The 13167-nt window shown below is 34.9% G+C and overlaps 1 protein-coding gene across 6 annotated transcripts in view; it reads left to right on the top strand.

The window, feature by feature from the left end:
* KDM6A (lysine demethylase 6A) overlaps window positions 1-13167 on the top strand; it is a 204510-nt gene that overhangs the window by 54470 nt on the left and 136873 nt on the right. For all 6 annotated transcript variants that reach the window (XM_044235737.1, XM_044235739.1, XM_044235738.1 and 3 more), the window contains exon 3: window positions 11804-11912. In XM_044235737.1, the coding sequence (XP_044091672.1) occupies window positions 11804-11912 (109 nt within the window). The remainder of the gene's footprint in view (window positions 1-11803; window positions 11913-13167) is intronic.

Below are 13167 nucleotides of genomic sequence, written 5' to 3'. Positions count from 1 at the left end.
TCCTGCTGGAATTTTGATTGGAATTGCATTAAATCTGTAAATTAGTTTGGGGAGAGTTATTTTAATGCTGTTGAATCTTCGGATTGATGAATACAGTATCTCTCACAGTATCACGTATTTGGGTCATTTTTGAATTTTTTAATTAGTGTTTTGTAGTTTTCAGCATATGGATTCTGCTACATGTACTTTGATAGGAGTTATACCTATTTAGTTCATATTTTTAGAGCTATTATAAATGGTATTTTAAAAATTTCATTTCTAATTATATATTGTTAGGGTGTAGAAATGCAATTTTATTTTCTGTATATTGATCTTATATCTGTGACCTTGTTAAACTTGCTTATTAGTGAGATATTTTTGGATCAGTTGTGCTTTAAGGAGCCATTAAAGAAAAAAAATAAGAAAAATGTCTTTTGTAATTGCCCATGCAGTTACCATTTCCAGTAGTCTTGTTTTGTGTTCTGCATCAATATTTCATCTGGTATAACTTACCTTCTTAAATTAAAAAAAAAAAAATTCTTAGACTGTAGGTCTGCTAGTGTTGAATTCTTTTCAGTTTTTGCATATCTGGAAAAGTGTACTTTTCACCTTTTTTTTTTTTGAAGGATGGTTTTGCTAATTATAGAATTGTAAGTTGACAAATTTATTTTCCTTTCAATAACTGTAAAGATGTTGTTCCACTTTATTCTAGCTTACATTAGTTCCGGCAAGAAAATTTCCTATGCCTGTGTGCAGCCTAAACGTCTTTCTAGGCAGTAGGCTTGAGGTAATTTTAGGGCTTACAGCCTTTGTTTTCCCTTTCTCAAAGATTACTGTCATGCATTCTCAGATATCCAACGTCTGAAAACATTTGTTTCACACATTTTCTCTTGTTTTTTTAGTTACTTCATTCGGAATAAATTTGGTCCATTTTTACTGCATCTAGCCTGCAAGCAGAAGTCCAAAGATCTAAGAATTTTAAACCTCGAAAATCCTTATAGCATGAAAGATTGAAATGTTAATTTGTATGTCATTGTAGTAATTCAAATGTGTGTCTTGTGTAAAGAAACTAGATTTAAGGTTTCTCCTGCGATTGGTGCGTTCATACTTTATTTCACTGATTTCAAATAGAAATTTAAATATGAGCTTTCTAGAGACTTAAACTAAGCTGAAATGGTATTTGGATGGTCAGTTTTCATATTTTATGTGAAAATATTTTAAATGAGTATTTAATGTTCAGGTAGTTTGATTTTAAATACAGATTTTTGGTACAGTATGCTCTCAGAACTGGTTTTTCAGATGAACTTTTTCAAATTAATGGAACAGATTGCTAAAAGAGCCACTAATAATAGCATATGCTGAATTGCTTGATACTTTATTACTTTTATTCTTTCAATCCCTGAGTGGAAAAATTTATAGTTATGATAGGCTAGAGCAGGGTTACCTTTTAGTGGTTTAATAGAAACGAACCGTTGTGAAATATCTAAGGAGTGGGTAATGCACCTGTTCCTTGATCTTTACAGTCAGCAAATAATATGATTGTGTTTTGCTTTAATGCTCATTCTTAACAGTTTGTAGATCACAGTGGCAGACCAAATTTTTCCTAGTAATTTTTTTGAATGTTACTGATTCTTAGGAGTTCTGTATATTCTGAATGTGAATACTTTCTCACTATATGTGTTGAAAAGTGTATTTTCCCAATTTATGACTTGCCTTTCTAGTAGTGTGTTGTGTGTGTGTGTGTGTGTGTGTGTGTGTGTGTATTTTATAAACTAAAGTCCCAAACATTGATGTCGTTGAATTAACCTTTAACCTTTTTCTCATGACATGCCTTTTTTTTTTTTGGTCTATTTTTATTTTATTATTTATTTAATTTTATTTTGGTCTATTTTTAAAGCATTCCTAACCTATGCTGGTATCAAAGACATTTTGCTGTTTTCTTCTTAAATGTTTAGATAAATTTGCTTTTTTACATTTAGGTCTTCAATCCATCTGGCATAGGTTTTTGTATGTGTAGGTATAGAAGTCTAACGTCATTTTTGGTTTAGTCCAACCTTTTTTAGTTTTTAGCAGAGTAGTTGTGTCCAGGCTGCTTGAAGCCTTAAACCTTTTTCTTTTATGGCATACATGGAAAAATAGTTTGTACTAATGACCAGGAGAAGCTACTGAAGGCACTTAAGATTGATGATGGTACATAAACAGTGGCTCTGGCTGATTGGTTGTGGCTGCCCTGGCCCCCTGGCTGATTTTTGCCTGGCAGCCCCAGAGGCTGAAGCTACCTCTCTTTCAGCAGCCCTGTTACACATTCCCAGTACATGTGTTAGAGAATGTTGGATGTAGAATATGAATCTCAGGGGCACCTGGGTGGCTCAGTCATTAAGCCCCTGCCTCCTCCTGCTCAGGTCATATTCCCAGGGTCCTGGGTTCAAGCCCTGCGTTGGGCTCCCTGCTCAGTGGGAAGCCTGCTTCTCCTTCTCCTGCTCCCCCTGTTTGTGTTCCATCTCTCGATATCTTTCTCTCTGTCAAATAAATAAAATCTTAAAAAAAAATAAAAGAATATGAATCTCAGAAATGGAGTTATATGTATGTTTTTTAGTTTGATAAGGGAGGGAGGGAATTCCAGATCCTAAATCCTGCTGGGCCGGTCTAAAAATTACACAGGAAAGAAAATGTAATTAGTTTGGTTCTTTCTTGACAACAGAAGAAAATATTGGTGCATGTTTATTGGGTCAGGGAGCTGGGGATTTTCTAATTCTGAACTTAATGTATATACTGTGAAGGAAGTGGTGGTTGGTTTTACATCAAAAACATGGTGAAGAATTCATAGGCAGATGGAAACTGGGAAGAGATATTCTGCAATAACATTATATGTAAAAGTCTTTTTCATAGAAATAACATCCGACAAATCATTTAGGAAAAACTGTTAATAATCCAGTAGAGAAATGTGTGCAGTCTAGGAACAGGTTGATAGTTCATGAAAGAAATAATAAATTTAGCTAGTAAATATTTGGAAAAAAGTAATCAACTGAAAATTAGCACTTTGGAAGATGACATTGGTTCAGCTTGCTGGTGGGATTATTAAGGCTTAAATTGTGCTTTCTGTTTGTGAGGAATTTATCCTAAAGAAATATAAATTTGCCAGATTGTATTCATTGGGTAATAAGAACTTGGTTAACAAACGGTTACTCTTCAGTAGATACAAATTGCGGTTCAGCTGTTCAGTAAAATGTATGAGTTGTTAATTTTGATGCAGATCTGTATGTTTTGACACAGTAAGCAGGTAATATATTGAATGAAAGAAATAGTACAGATCTTTTTATGCAGTTTTATATAAACTATTTGTATGCATGCATAGAAGAAAGTTTGGAAGGGTGTATTCAGACAGATTTAAAAGTTTTGTTTTTTTTAAAGCACTATCTTGGGGGAGGGGCCTTTACTGTGTTGCAGTTTCTCTAGTTTTAGGGTTGTTCATTTATTTAGTTGTTAAATCTAAGTGCCTACTACATATTAGAAACTGTGGAATGCAAAGCAGATGATTTTCAGTGGAGTTTGTGCTGATAAATGTAATGTCTTCTCTTTCCTTACCCCAGTGGAGTGCTTGGTCATTTCATTCTTTGTGGATTTATGATTATTTGACAAATGCATATGCAACAAATGAATGCATACTTTACTACCAAAGATGTTAACTTGAACTGTGTATATTATAGCAAGTATCCAGGTTATAGCAGGTATAATAAAGTTTTTGTTTTTACACCTTTATGTCAATTTGGCCTACTTATTTTTGTTGTAGCTGGCTTTTTTCCTATTTGTATTTTTTTTTTTGAAATCTGAATTAAATGTATATAGCTGAAATGACAGGGAGAGTGATTGCATGTAAGGTTGTCTCTTTATTCCTCTAGATAAATAATAGATCCTGTGGAGTAGCAAGCAAATGAGGCAAAATATAAGCTGTAATACCTAGTGCCTTATATGGGAAATCATGGGATTACTCTGGGGTTTATTCACAGAAATCACTCTGCTGAAGTTCTATCTTATACTTTACTTACCTCCAGATTTTAGAAGTAAATCATTTTAAAGATTACTCAAGACTTAATACACATGCTTGATTTGAATGAGGCTTTATAAATAACTTCACTGTATCCCGTCTGCATGGTGTTGTATTTGGTGTGATACAGAAAAAATTATTTGTAAAATAACAAGTGTTTTGACACAACAGCTTTTTAAAAATTTAATATTGGCCCTCGGGGTGGGTATCTGTGTGTCCATGTGTGAACGTAGAAATCATTAGTTCATTTGGCTGCTTGCATAAACAATTAAGGTTTTAGAGTTAATAGTAATCAAGCAACTTGTTGACAGTTCAGGTAGTATGGCTTAGTTTGCTTTATTGCAGCTGTGTATGGCCTTTCTTTGCCAAATATACTAAAGAGAGCAATAAGAACACGAGGTGAACTAAGGAGATATAATGTAGAAGATACAAAAAGCAGGGTAAAACTGTATAACATTTTCCATATGTTTTCCACATGTTGTCTGAACTGGTATATTATCCTTTATATATATGAACAGTAGTGCTCTTCTGCTACACGTGGCTTTTGAATATGGGAACTTAGTTTCTGTTTGTTTGTTTGGGTTGTACTTGTGTTTATTTTAATGTTGCTTTTTATATGATTTAAAATAAAGCAAGGTAAGAGAATTTGGTAAAGTACTGTGAGGCTCAATCTTTCTGTGGGATGTGCGGGACCAGGAAGTGGTGATTTTAATGCTGGTCTGCTTGGTGTGGAGGGAGCTAGTTTGTGGGAGTATAAGAGGGAGAGTTTATTATGGGGTATCCTTTATTGGAAATGAGTTTTGGGTCCCTAGGCATGGCTTGAGTTGAACAGCTAACTGCTTTAGAGGCTCTGGAACCCCAGGTAGTGTTTGAAACCAGCCTCTCCTAATTGTGACTGTGACCTTGGATGCAGTATTTGTTTTCTCTATGGCTCAGTTTTTCTTTCTGTCTGTGAAGTAGGGTGTCTCTATTTCACCCTACTCTATTTCTCTATTTCATAGAGAAATTGTGAGGAGTAAATGAATATGTGTAGAGTGCTTAGAATCATGCCTGGTACATATCAAAGACTCATATTAGCTATCAAGGCTTTACTTACTAAATTACTCAGTTTTGATTTCAGTAGTATAATTCGGTAAGAATATTTTGCAATAGCAAAGTATTTTTAAAAGTTTATTTGAAAAGAATGGTATGTAGAGTGCCATGATAGTATCTTGCATGATGCTTACTTACTCATTAGTATCCAGCACATCCACTGAATGAAGAGTAATAGGTCCAGAGAGGCAGAGAAATCCAGGAGCAAGACTGAAATGCTTAAATTTTGTTATATTGACTTTATTGTGATGCAAAACATGTTGGAAATTGGAGAGAGGGAGATAGGGTAAGTAACAGATGCATGAGTTCTTGTATCTTCTCTAAAATGTTAAGTGTGGGTGACAGTTAACTAGATTTCTTTTTCCTTTTTTCTTCATCCTTTTAAAAAACCTTTTATTTATTTATGAGAGAGAGAGAGAGGGAGAGCATGAGCGAGAGGGTGTACGAGTGGGGTGGGGGTAGAGACAGAAGGAGAAGGAGACTCCCTGCTGAGCACAGAGCCCAAGCAGAATTTGATCCCAGAACCCTGGGATCATGACCTGAACTGAAGGCAGACACTTAACCGACTGAGCCACCTAGGTGCTCCACGCCCACGGTCCCCACCCCGCCATTGACCTTTTTAAAGTAGGCCTCTTGCCCAGTATGGACCTCCAATATGGAACTTGAACTCACAATCCTGAGATGAAGACCTGAGCTGAGATCAAGAGTTGGATACTTGCTTAACCATACATCCCTCCTTCATCCTTTTTCTGTGTGTTAATGATTATTTCATTAGGTGACTGGAATATTATTGCTCTTGTTTTTGTTTTAAATAAGGAAAGATGGCTGCATACTCCTTCATTTGTTTAAATAATTCTTAGGGACAGTTCCACGCTGCTCTAGAACTCCACTGTTCTAAGAACTTAGGTTTTCTGTTTTCCTATGTTCCATCATCCACTTTGGCTTCTGACATTTAGGTGCTTCCAGCTAGGGGAAGTAGGAGTTGAAGCAGTGTGTGCTCTTTGTTTGCCATTGGCCAGAGCTTAATCATCAGGCTACACCTACAAGGGGGGCAGAGGATCCCCGTATTTATTCTGTAAAAACATGTCTAATTAAGCTTAGGGGTTCTGTTAACAGAGAAAGAGAGGAGAAAAGATATCAGGGTAATCTAGAATCTGAAGCAAGTTGCGAAACAGTGTTTGTATAAATATGTAAATATTAATACCAAGGTAGGGAAAATATATCTGCTTGCATCTGCACAAAATGGTCTTGAATACAGTAGAAAATTTAAAAAATTTTTTTGCTTTTGGGAAAGGGAACTGGGTGGCTGGGGTTAGGATTAGGAGACAGACTTTTCACTTTATACCCTTTAGAATTGGTGATGTATACATTTTAACTTTTCAGAAATAGTGAATATTAAGTATGGAGGTCTGATATATATAGGTTCAGGGATAAATATGTCATTAAGAACCAATAAGCCTTGGGGCGCCTGGGTGACTCAGTGGGTTAAAGCTTCTGCCTTTGGCTCAGGTCATGATCCCAGGGGTCCTGGGATCCAGCCCTGCATAGGGCTCTCTGCTCAGCAGGGAGTCTGCTTCCTCCTCTCTCTCTGCCTGCTTGTGATCTTTCTCTGTGTGTCAAATAAATAAACAAAATCTTTAAAAAAAAAAAAGAACCAATAAGCCTTAAGATTATAATATTTGTGTGTAACACTTCCCTCATTAAAAAAATATGGTGAGTGCTGGCTTTGGCAGCACATATACTAAAAATGTGGTGACTTGAAATTTCAAAAAATGATTTAGACTTAGGTAGTTTGAAAAGCAGCCAGGCAAAGGCATTGGGAGTGTCAGGAAAGGGCAAGAATCGTCATTATTTACGAGGCATATTTCTGGGAAAGATAATCAGCTTTAACAATGCAAAACATTTTTAGGGTTTGAGGGAAGCAGGTCAAGATACCGAATTTCTTTAGAAATTTATTATTGAAATTCAAAGTGAATAAACTAATCTTGAAATTAAGTCAGGAGAGATACACTCATATGTATGTCTGTTCGTGTGTGGATATGTATTATATATAATATTAGACATTGTATGCTTATATTGTGGAAGCCCAAGAAATCTTGAAAAAAACCTGCAGCTCAGAATTAGATCCAAAGTAAGAAGTCTCTTTTCTAACTCCCACTAAGATAGCTTAATAATTTATGCTTTAATTCTTTGTACAGATATAAGCCAGAGATGGCCCATTTAATTTTTGGCATATATAAGTTTTCCTCTTTTCTGATTGAACAGAGTTAAACTTCCTTGTGAGTTACACCCATTCATTGGTCTGATGCCTGGAGCTACGCAAAGTGCAAATAATCTTATTTCTGAAGAGACAACTTTTTAAATTTTTGAGTAAAGCTTTAGCATCCCTGATGATTCTCCCCAGTTAAACTTAGTTAAAATATTTTTCATACAGTTTTTCCATCATTCATCAAAATTGTAGCCCTCTGTAAGTTACCACCTGTTAAAATGTGGCACTCAGAACCGGTGATAATGTTAGAGATCTGGTCAGAGTAGACTTTGGCAAGCTGATGATTGGTGTTGATTTGTATAATATGCTTTTATTAATTTGGGTCATGAATGCTTTTTTAGTAGCCATATTTCACGGATGACATGGTGACCTGTAGTCTGCTTAAATCCCTTACAATCCTCTTTTGTAAGTCAACTCGCTGCTGAACCATCTTGTGTATGTGTGGCTGGCTTTTAAGAATTAAGGGCAGGACTTGCATGCTTGTCTTCATTATAGTCAACCTAAAAGTTTTTCATTTAAAATCATTGGGTATTTAAATCTACATTAATTTTCAAAATAAATAAATAAACACAAATAAATAAATAAACAAGTTAATTTTCTCAACTTTAGCTAATCTCCTAAATTGGAAGAAAATCATTTATTTAAAAGTTCCCTGTATTTAACAATTCTAAAATATTAACAAGTGTCCTGTTTCAGGTAGGCCCTGACCAGTTCATCATACACGACTATAATGTTTAAGCATTTTTAATGTTAACATTAAAAAAGCACATGTTACACGTCTGTGTTCATAAGCTCTATGCTTCATCTGTCAAGGTTTAGAAATAGAGGGTAATGACAATATCACGGTTCTGAGGTAACTGATTTTTCAGATAATAAAGATAAAGCAGATACTGAGCATAAATTATATTAAACATTGTGGAAAACGGTACTGTAATGGGAGGAAGACATTGACGTTCTCTACCTAGCTGGGGGGATCTTAGTTTAATCTCCTTTGATTCTGGTATTTAACGATTAACTTTATTTTCATTCTCATTGTTTTTTGCAGTAGGTGGTAGGGATTATGGGTGTGTATATCACTAACTATAAACAGCCATAGGATGTAACAGTGATTTTTGTGAAAGGCATTGTTCATCCCCAGGGCAGGATACTTCATTATTTTTATAGGCTTTTCATTTATAAACAGAACTTTTGCTTTCCTGATATGTGGCATAGGGATCAAATATTCAATTATTTTTAAACTTTAAAAAAAATCTAGCTCTACTCTTTCCATTAACGTGTGTCTGTTTAAATAGAAATAAAAATTAAAATGAAATAATTTAAAAATTGACTTGTTGGGCACCTGGGTGGCTCAGTGGGTTAAGCCGCTGCCTTTGGCTCAGGTCATGATCTCGGGGTCCTGGGATCGAGTCCCGCATCGGGCTGTCTGCTCAGCGGGGAGCCTGCTTCCTCCTCTCTCTCTCTCTCTGCCTGGCTCTCCACCTATTTGTGATCTCTCTCTCTCTCTCTCTCTCTGTCAAATAAATAAATAAATAAATCTTTAAAAAAAGAAAAAAATTGACTTGTTGACTTCTGCTATCCATGTTTTAAGTGCTCAGTAGCCACATGTGTCTAGTAGTTAGCTTATTGGGCAACACAGGTGATAGAACATTTTTATCATTGTAGAAAGTGCTCTATTGAATGATGCTGATATAAATACAAATGATTTAAATGCAAATTTCTGACTATCCTCACATTGAAGGTAGGGTGAATCCTAGAGGAAATCATAATAATTCTTTAAATGACTTTTATAAGAATAGAAAAGTTATAGGTTAATTATGAAAAATCTAGAAATATAGGGAAGTAAAAATAACAAAATAAAGTTTCTACATGACTTTCTATTAACATTTGTTTTATATTCTAGTCCTTTTTCTTCCTCCCCATGTGTGTACACGTGGGGATGATTTTACTTGTGCACATTTCAAGTAAAAAGAGCAAGAATATAAAAGTAACCATTTTAACAGTAAATATTTTTGCTTTATAGACGTTTCCTAAACTTTGTTCTAAATCTAAACTATCTTCTATGTTTGTAGTTAGCCTTTTGACTAAAAATGTTACTATAAAAATACTGTTTCATTCTGGATTATTGTATGAGTTAAGAGTATAGGAAATTATCTCCGGTTATTTCTTTTCCTTTAAATGCTCTTTAAAAAGTTGTATTTACCTGTATCTAATATCAGCATTTACCTCAAACCCTTCAAATAAATTCATGAAGTTTCACTATGAAATGGTTACACAAGGCACTTGGAAACTTTATTCTGACTTTTTGCTCATCTCCATCCAATTTGATATTTGGCTCTATCAGCATCATCTTTGACCACCAACATTAGCTCATAGGTGCCTATTGGCTTTGTTGGAAATTTTATGAATTTGTTAATGAAGCTTGAGAGTATGGGTAGGCGAATTTAAAATCTGCCCATTCTGGTTTTTACCTTATGTTAATGCTTTATGATAATCAGAGTTATGTATAGTATTCATTTTGGATGTGTTCCTTTGTTTTATGGAAAGTGGAAGATAAGGCAGTAAGTGATCATGGTAGTGGAGTTAAGGTATGATGGTAAGACGGAAGTATAGGTGTTGCCATCTTTTTGCTTAAATCATTACATTTCTTCATGTTTATATCTTGAATCCCTTTTCACTATGAAACCATATTTGCTTATAAATTTAATGCTCATCAGCAATAAGAAATTACCAGGGAGGAGTAGGAAAGGTTTCTAAATAACTAAGAGTTTAAGAAAAAAAAATAACTATTTTAATTGAGTGTTTAATTTACAGTGGCATTAGCTTTAAAGTCATTCATTTTATGTAAAATTAAGAATTGTAATAGTGTAGCCCAGTAATTTTGTGAATTTCTCTGGTATTAAAAAGTACTGAAATATATTGTATTTTTGTGCACTTAACCATCTGCCGGATAGGATTATATATGACGTAAATAGGATCTTGAAATTTCATGCCTCCAAATTATAGTAATTTCTGACACTTCAGTGTAGTATTCAGACTCTTTTAATTATAGGGAAGCTGAATGAATAGTTTCTCATGGTTGTGATTTGGTACATATGCACATGTAGATAGCTAAGAGTGGAGTAGGAACTGAAGACAGCCCTTTGTAAAATGTCAGGCTTTAAGGACAGTAAAGTCATCCCAGAATTTGCCTTGATGAGTATGTATATATGTATGTGCTTTGCATAGGTAAATTTTAGGATATACATTTTGAAACTGTCCATCAGAGGCCCTATATTTTACAAGAGAGTAAAAATCAGAACATTTTAAGTGGGTACTTTGCATCAAATGCTCTTGAAGTGATGGTGAAAGGGATTATTTAGTAACAGAAACTATTCTAGTTCCTTTCTTTGTGGATACCAAATCTGGGAATGTACCTAGATATTTGAGAAATCCTATACATTTCTTTCTTTAGTGACTCCAGTACGCATTCTAACACATAAGAACGTTGTAGAGTAAATTGTTAGCAGGTAACTTGTGACAAAACTATTTGGGAAGCTTGAAATAATCCTGAAAGAGTGCTTTTTACATACCGAAGGAGAAAGTAAAGAAGCAATTATTAAGTACCTATGGAATGCTAAGCAGTGTGATAAATGCTTAGAGAAGTATTCTGAATTGAATCCTTTTGTCTGCCCTCTGAGTGTTATTAAAACGGAGAGGCAGAGAGGATAAGTTCCCCAGGATCTCCTGTAGCCAATGAGAACTGGAATTTGTTAAGACTCCAGAAGTCTGTTCTTTCCATTGTTCATTTTCTCTTGCAGTCTCTGGGATTACAAAAAAAGGATAATATGCTTAAAATAGTGTGTTATTTTTTTTATTCAGGGAAGAAATAGTGAGAGTGAGTACATTTACATGTATTCGAGTAAGGGTGAGATGAAGACTAGAGTTAGAGTGGGCTTAAAGCACATCACGAGATGACGCTTGAAAGGCAGTTTATGGTAGTTTAAACTGATAGAGGTTATGACAAAAAGTTGTTCAGTATAAATGGTAGCTATTATTCTTACTCTGGAGATTATCTGAATTTTTACGTAATTGAATAAAGTTCTTTCAGTGTGTGGGAAAGGTGGATATTATCTGTTTATATCAACAAGTACCACCATAATAGTTTAGATATGCAGCTTATGAATAAAGTTATCAAAGTGTTCCGTATTTGGCAAGTATTTCTGTTTTAGATAGGAAAAGCATTTATGCCATGACTTAGTGGCTCTTCAAATAAATACTTAGGTATCTAAAGAAGAACACTGCATTGACTGTGTCTGAGGTTGAAATGGAATATATTGATTTCTTGGGTGACTGAATAGAGGATATACGCATTACCTCAGGAAGGGAATACATTTTAGGGTTTTACCTTTTTCTTAAATGTTTGTATTTTTTATTTCTAGGCTGTTCGCTGCTACGAATCTCTAATCTTAAAAGCTGAAGGAAAAGTGGAGTCTGATTTCTTTTGTCAATTAGGTCACTTCAACCTCTTATTGGAAGATTATCCAAAAGGTAATTTTTTCCCTTATTCACTACTATTTGATTTATATATATTCAAAATAATTATAGTTGTTTGTACTCTACCGAAGATACTGTCGTTTTTATTTCTAAGAAATTGTAAGCTTGTGAACATCCTAAACAATGAGGAAGAAAAATGGGGTAGATAGAAATGTGAAAAATTCATGTAACTCTATGTAAATTATCAATGAGTTGACCAGTTTAACTGATAACCATCACCTACCTGTGCACTACCATTTTGTTCTACCTTGTGAAAAATCCCTGCCCTTTAAAAGCCATTTAAAAGCTCTACCATAGTAGAAAGTGAGCCATAGGGGTTCCTGGGTGGCTTAGTCATTAAGCATTTGCCTTTGGCTCAGGTCATGATCCCAGGGTCCTGGCATCCAGCCCCACATTGGGCTCCCTGCTCAGCAAGGAGTCTGCTTCTCCCTCTGTCTCACGCCCTTGCTTCTGCTTGCTTGCTCTCTTAAAACGTAAGATTTTTAAAGAAAAAAGAAAAAAAAGGTGGGCCATGGATCGACATGTTGAAGAAGTAACAAAGACTCAATATTTCCCCTCTTTATCCTGACTGTAAAACTTCCATTGTAGCTAGAAAATAATTTGAATGAAAATCTGATCTGTAGTCATTGTAAAGATAAGCAGCGCAGAGAGATGATCATATAATGAGCTTGAGCATTGGAGAAAACAGGTTTTTTATTCACTTGAAATTTTTTTCCTGTAAGAAATGAGTTAAATAATTCAAGACAGTCCCCTAAGATGTGTCCCTTTTTTAGTACCATGCTGCTGATGCAGACGACTATTCATTTAGGAAGAGAAAGCACCCCCAAATACCACCCACTCTTCTAATATCAAAGGCAAAACCTATAGCAAAGAAAAATTGTATCCTTATAAACAAGAACATTTTAACCTTCTGATGGTAGTGAACATCTGAATGTGGACCAGATAAACATAGTATACTTGTTTTCCACAACTTTATTTAGTGGGCAGAACAGCTGGCATGTTTCAGGGCTGGACTGAAGGATTGTTGCTGTTTAATGTTGATATTTTATAATGCCACTTTCATATTAGGTCAAGTGAGCACTTTTCCTAGTGAAAATTCAGTTTTTGTTTGAGACAGGTGTAATATATGTGGGGTTTGAAGTTAGGCTTATTTCTCAGCTCATCTCCATTGTTTACAGTGGCATTATCGTTAGCATAATGTATATATGACCTCAGAGCTTCAGTCTTCTAATCTGAAAAGCCAGAGATA

This window comes from Neovison vison, chromosome X (assembly GCF_020171115.1).
Source record: "Neovison vison isolate M4711 chromosome X, ASM_NN_V1, whole genome shotgun sequence".
Classification (NCBI taxonomy): domain Eukaryota; kingdom Metazoa; phylum Chordata; class Mammalia; order Carnivora; family Mustelidae; genus Neogale; species Neogale vison.
Note: the sequence above shows the minus strand (reverse complement) of the source record. Positions and strands in the feature narration are given on the sequence as shown.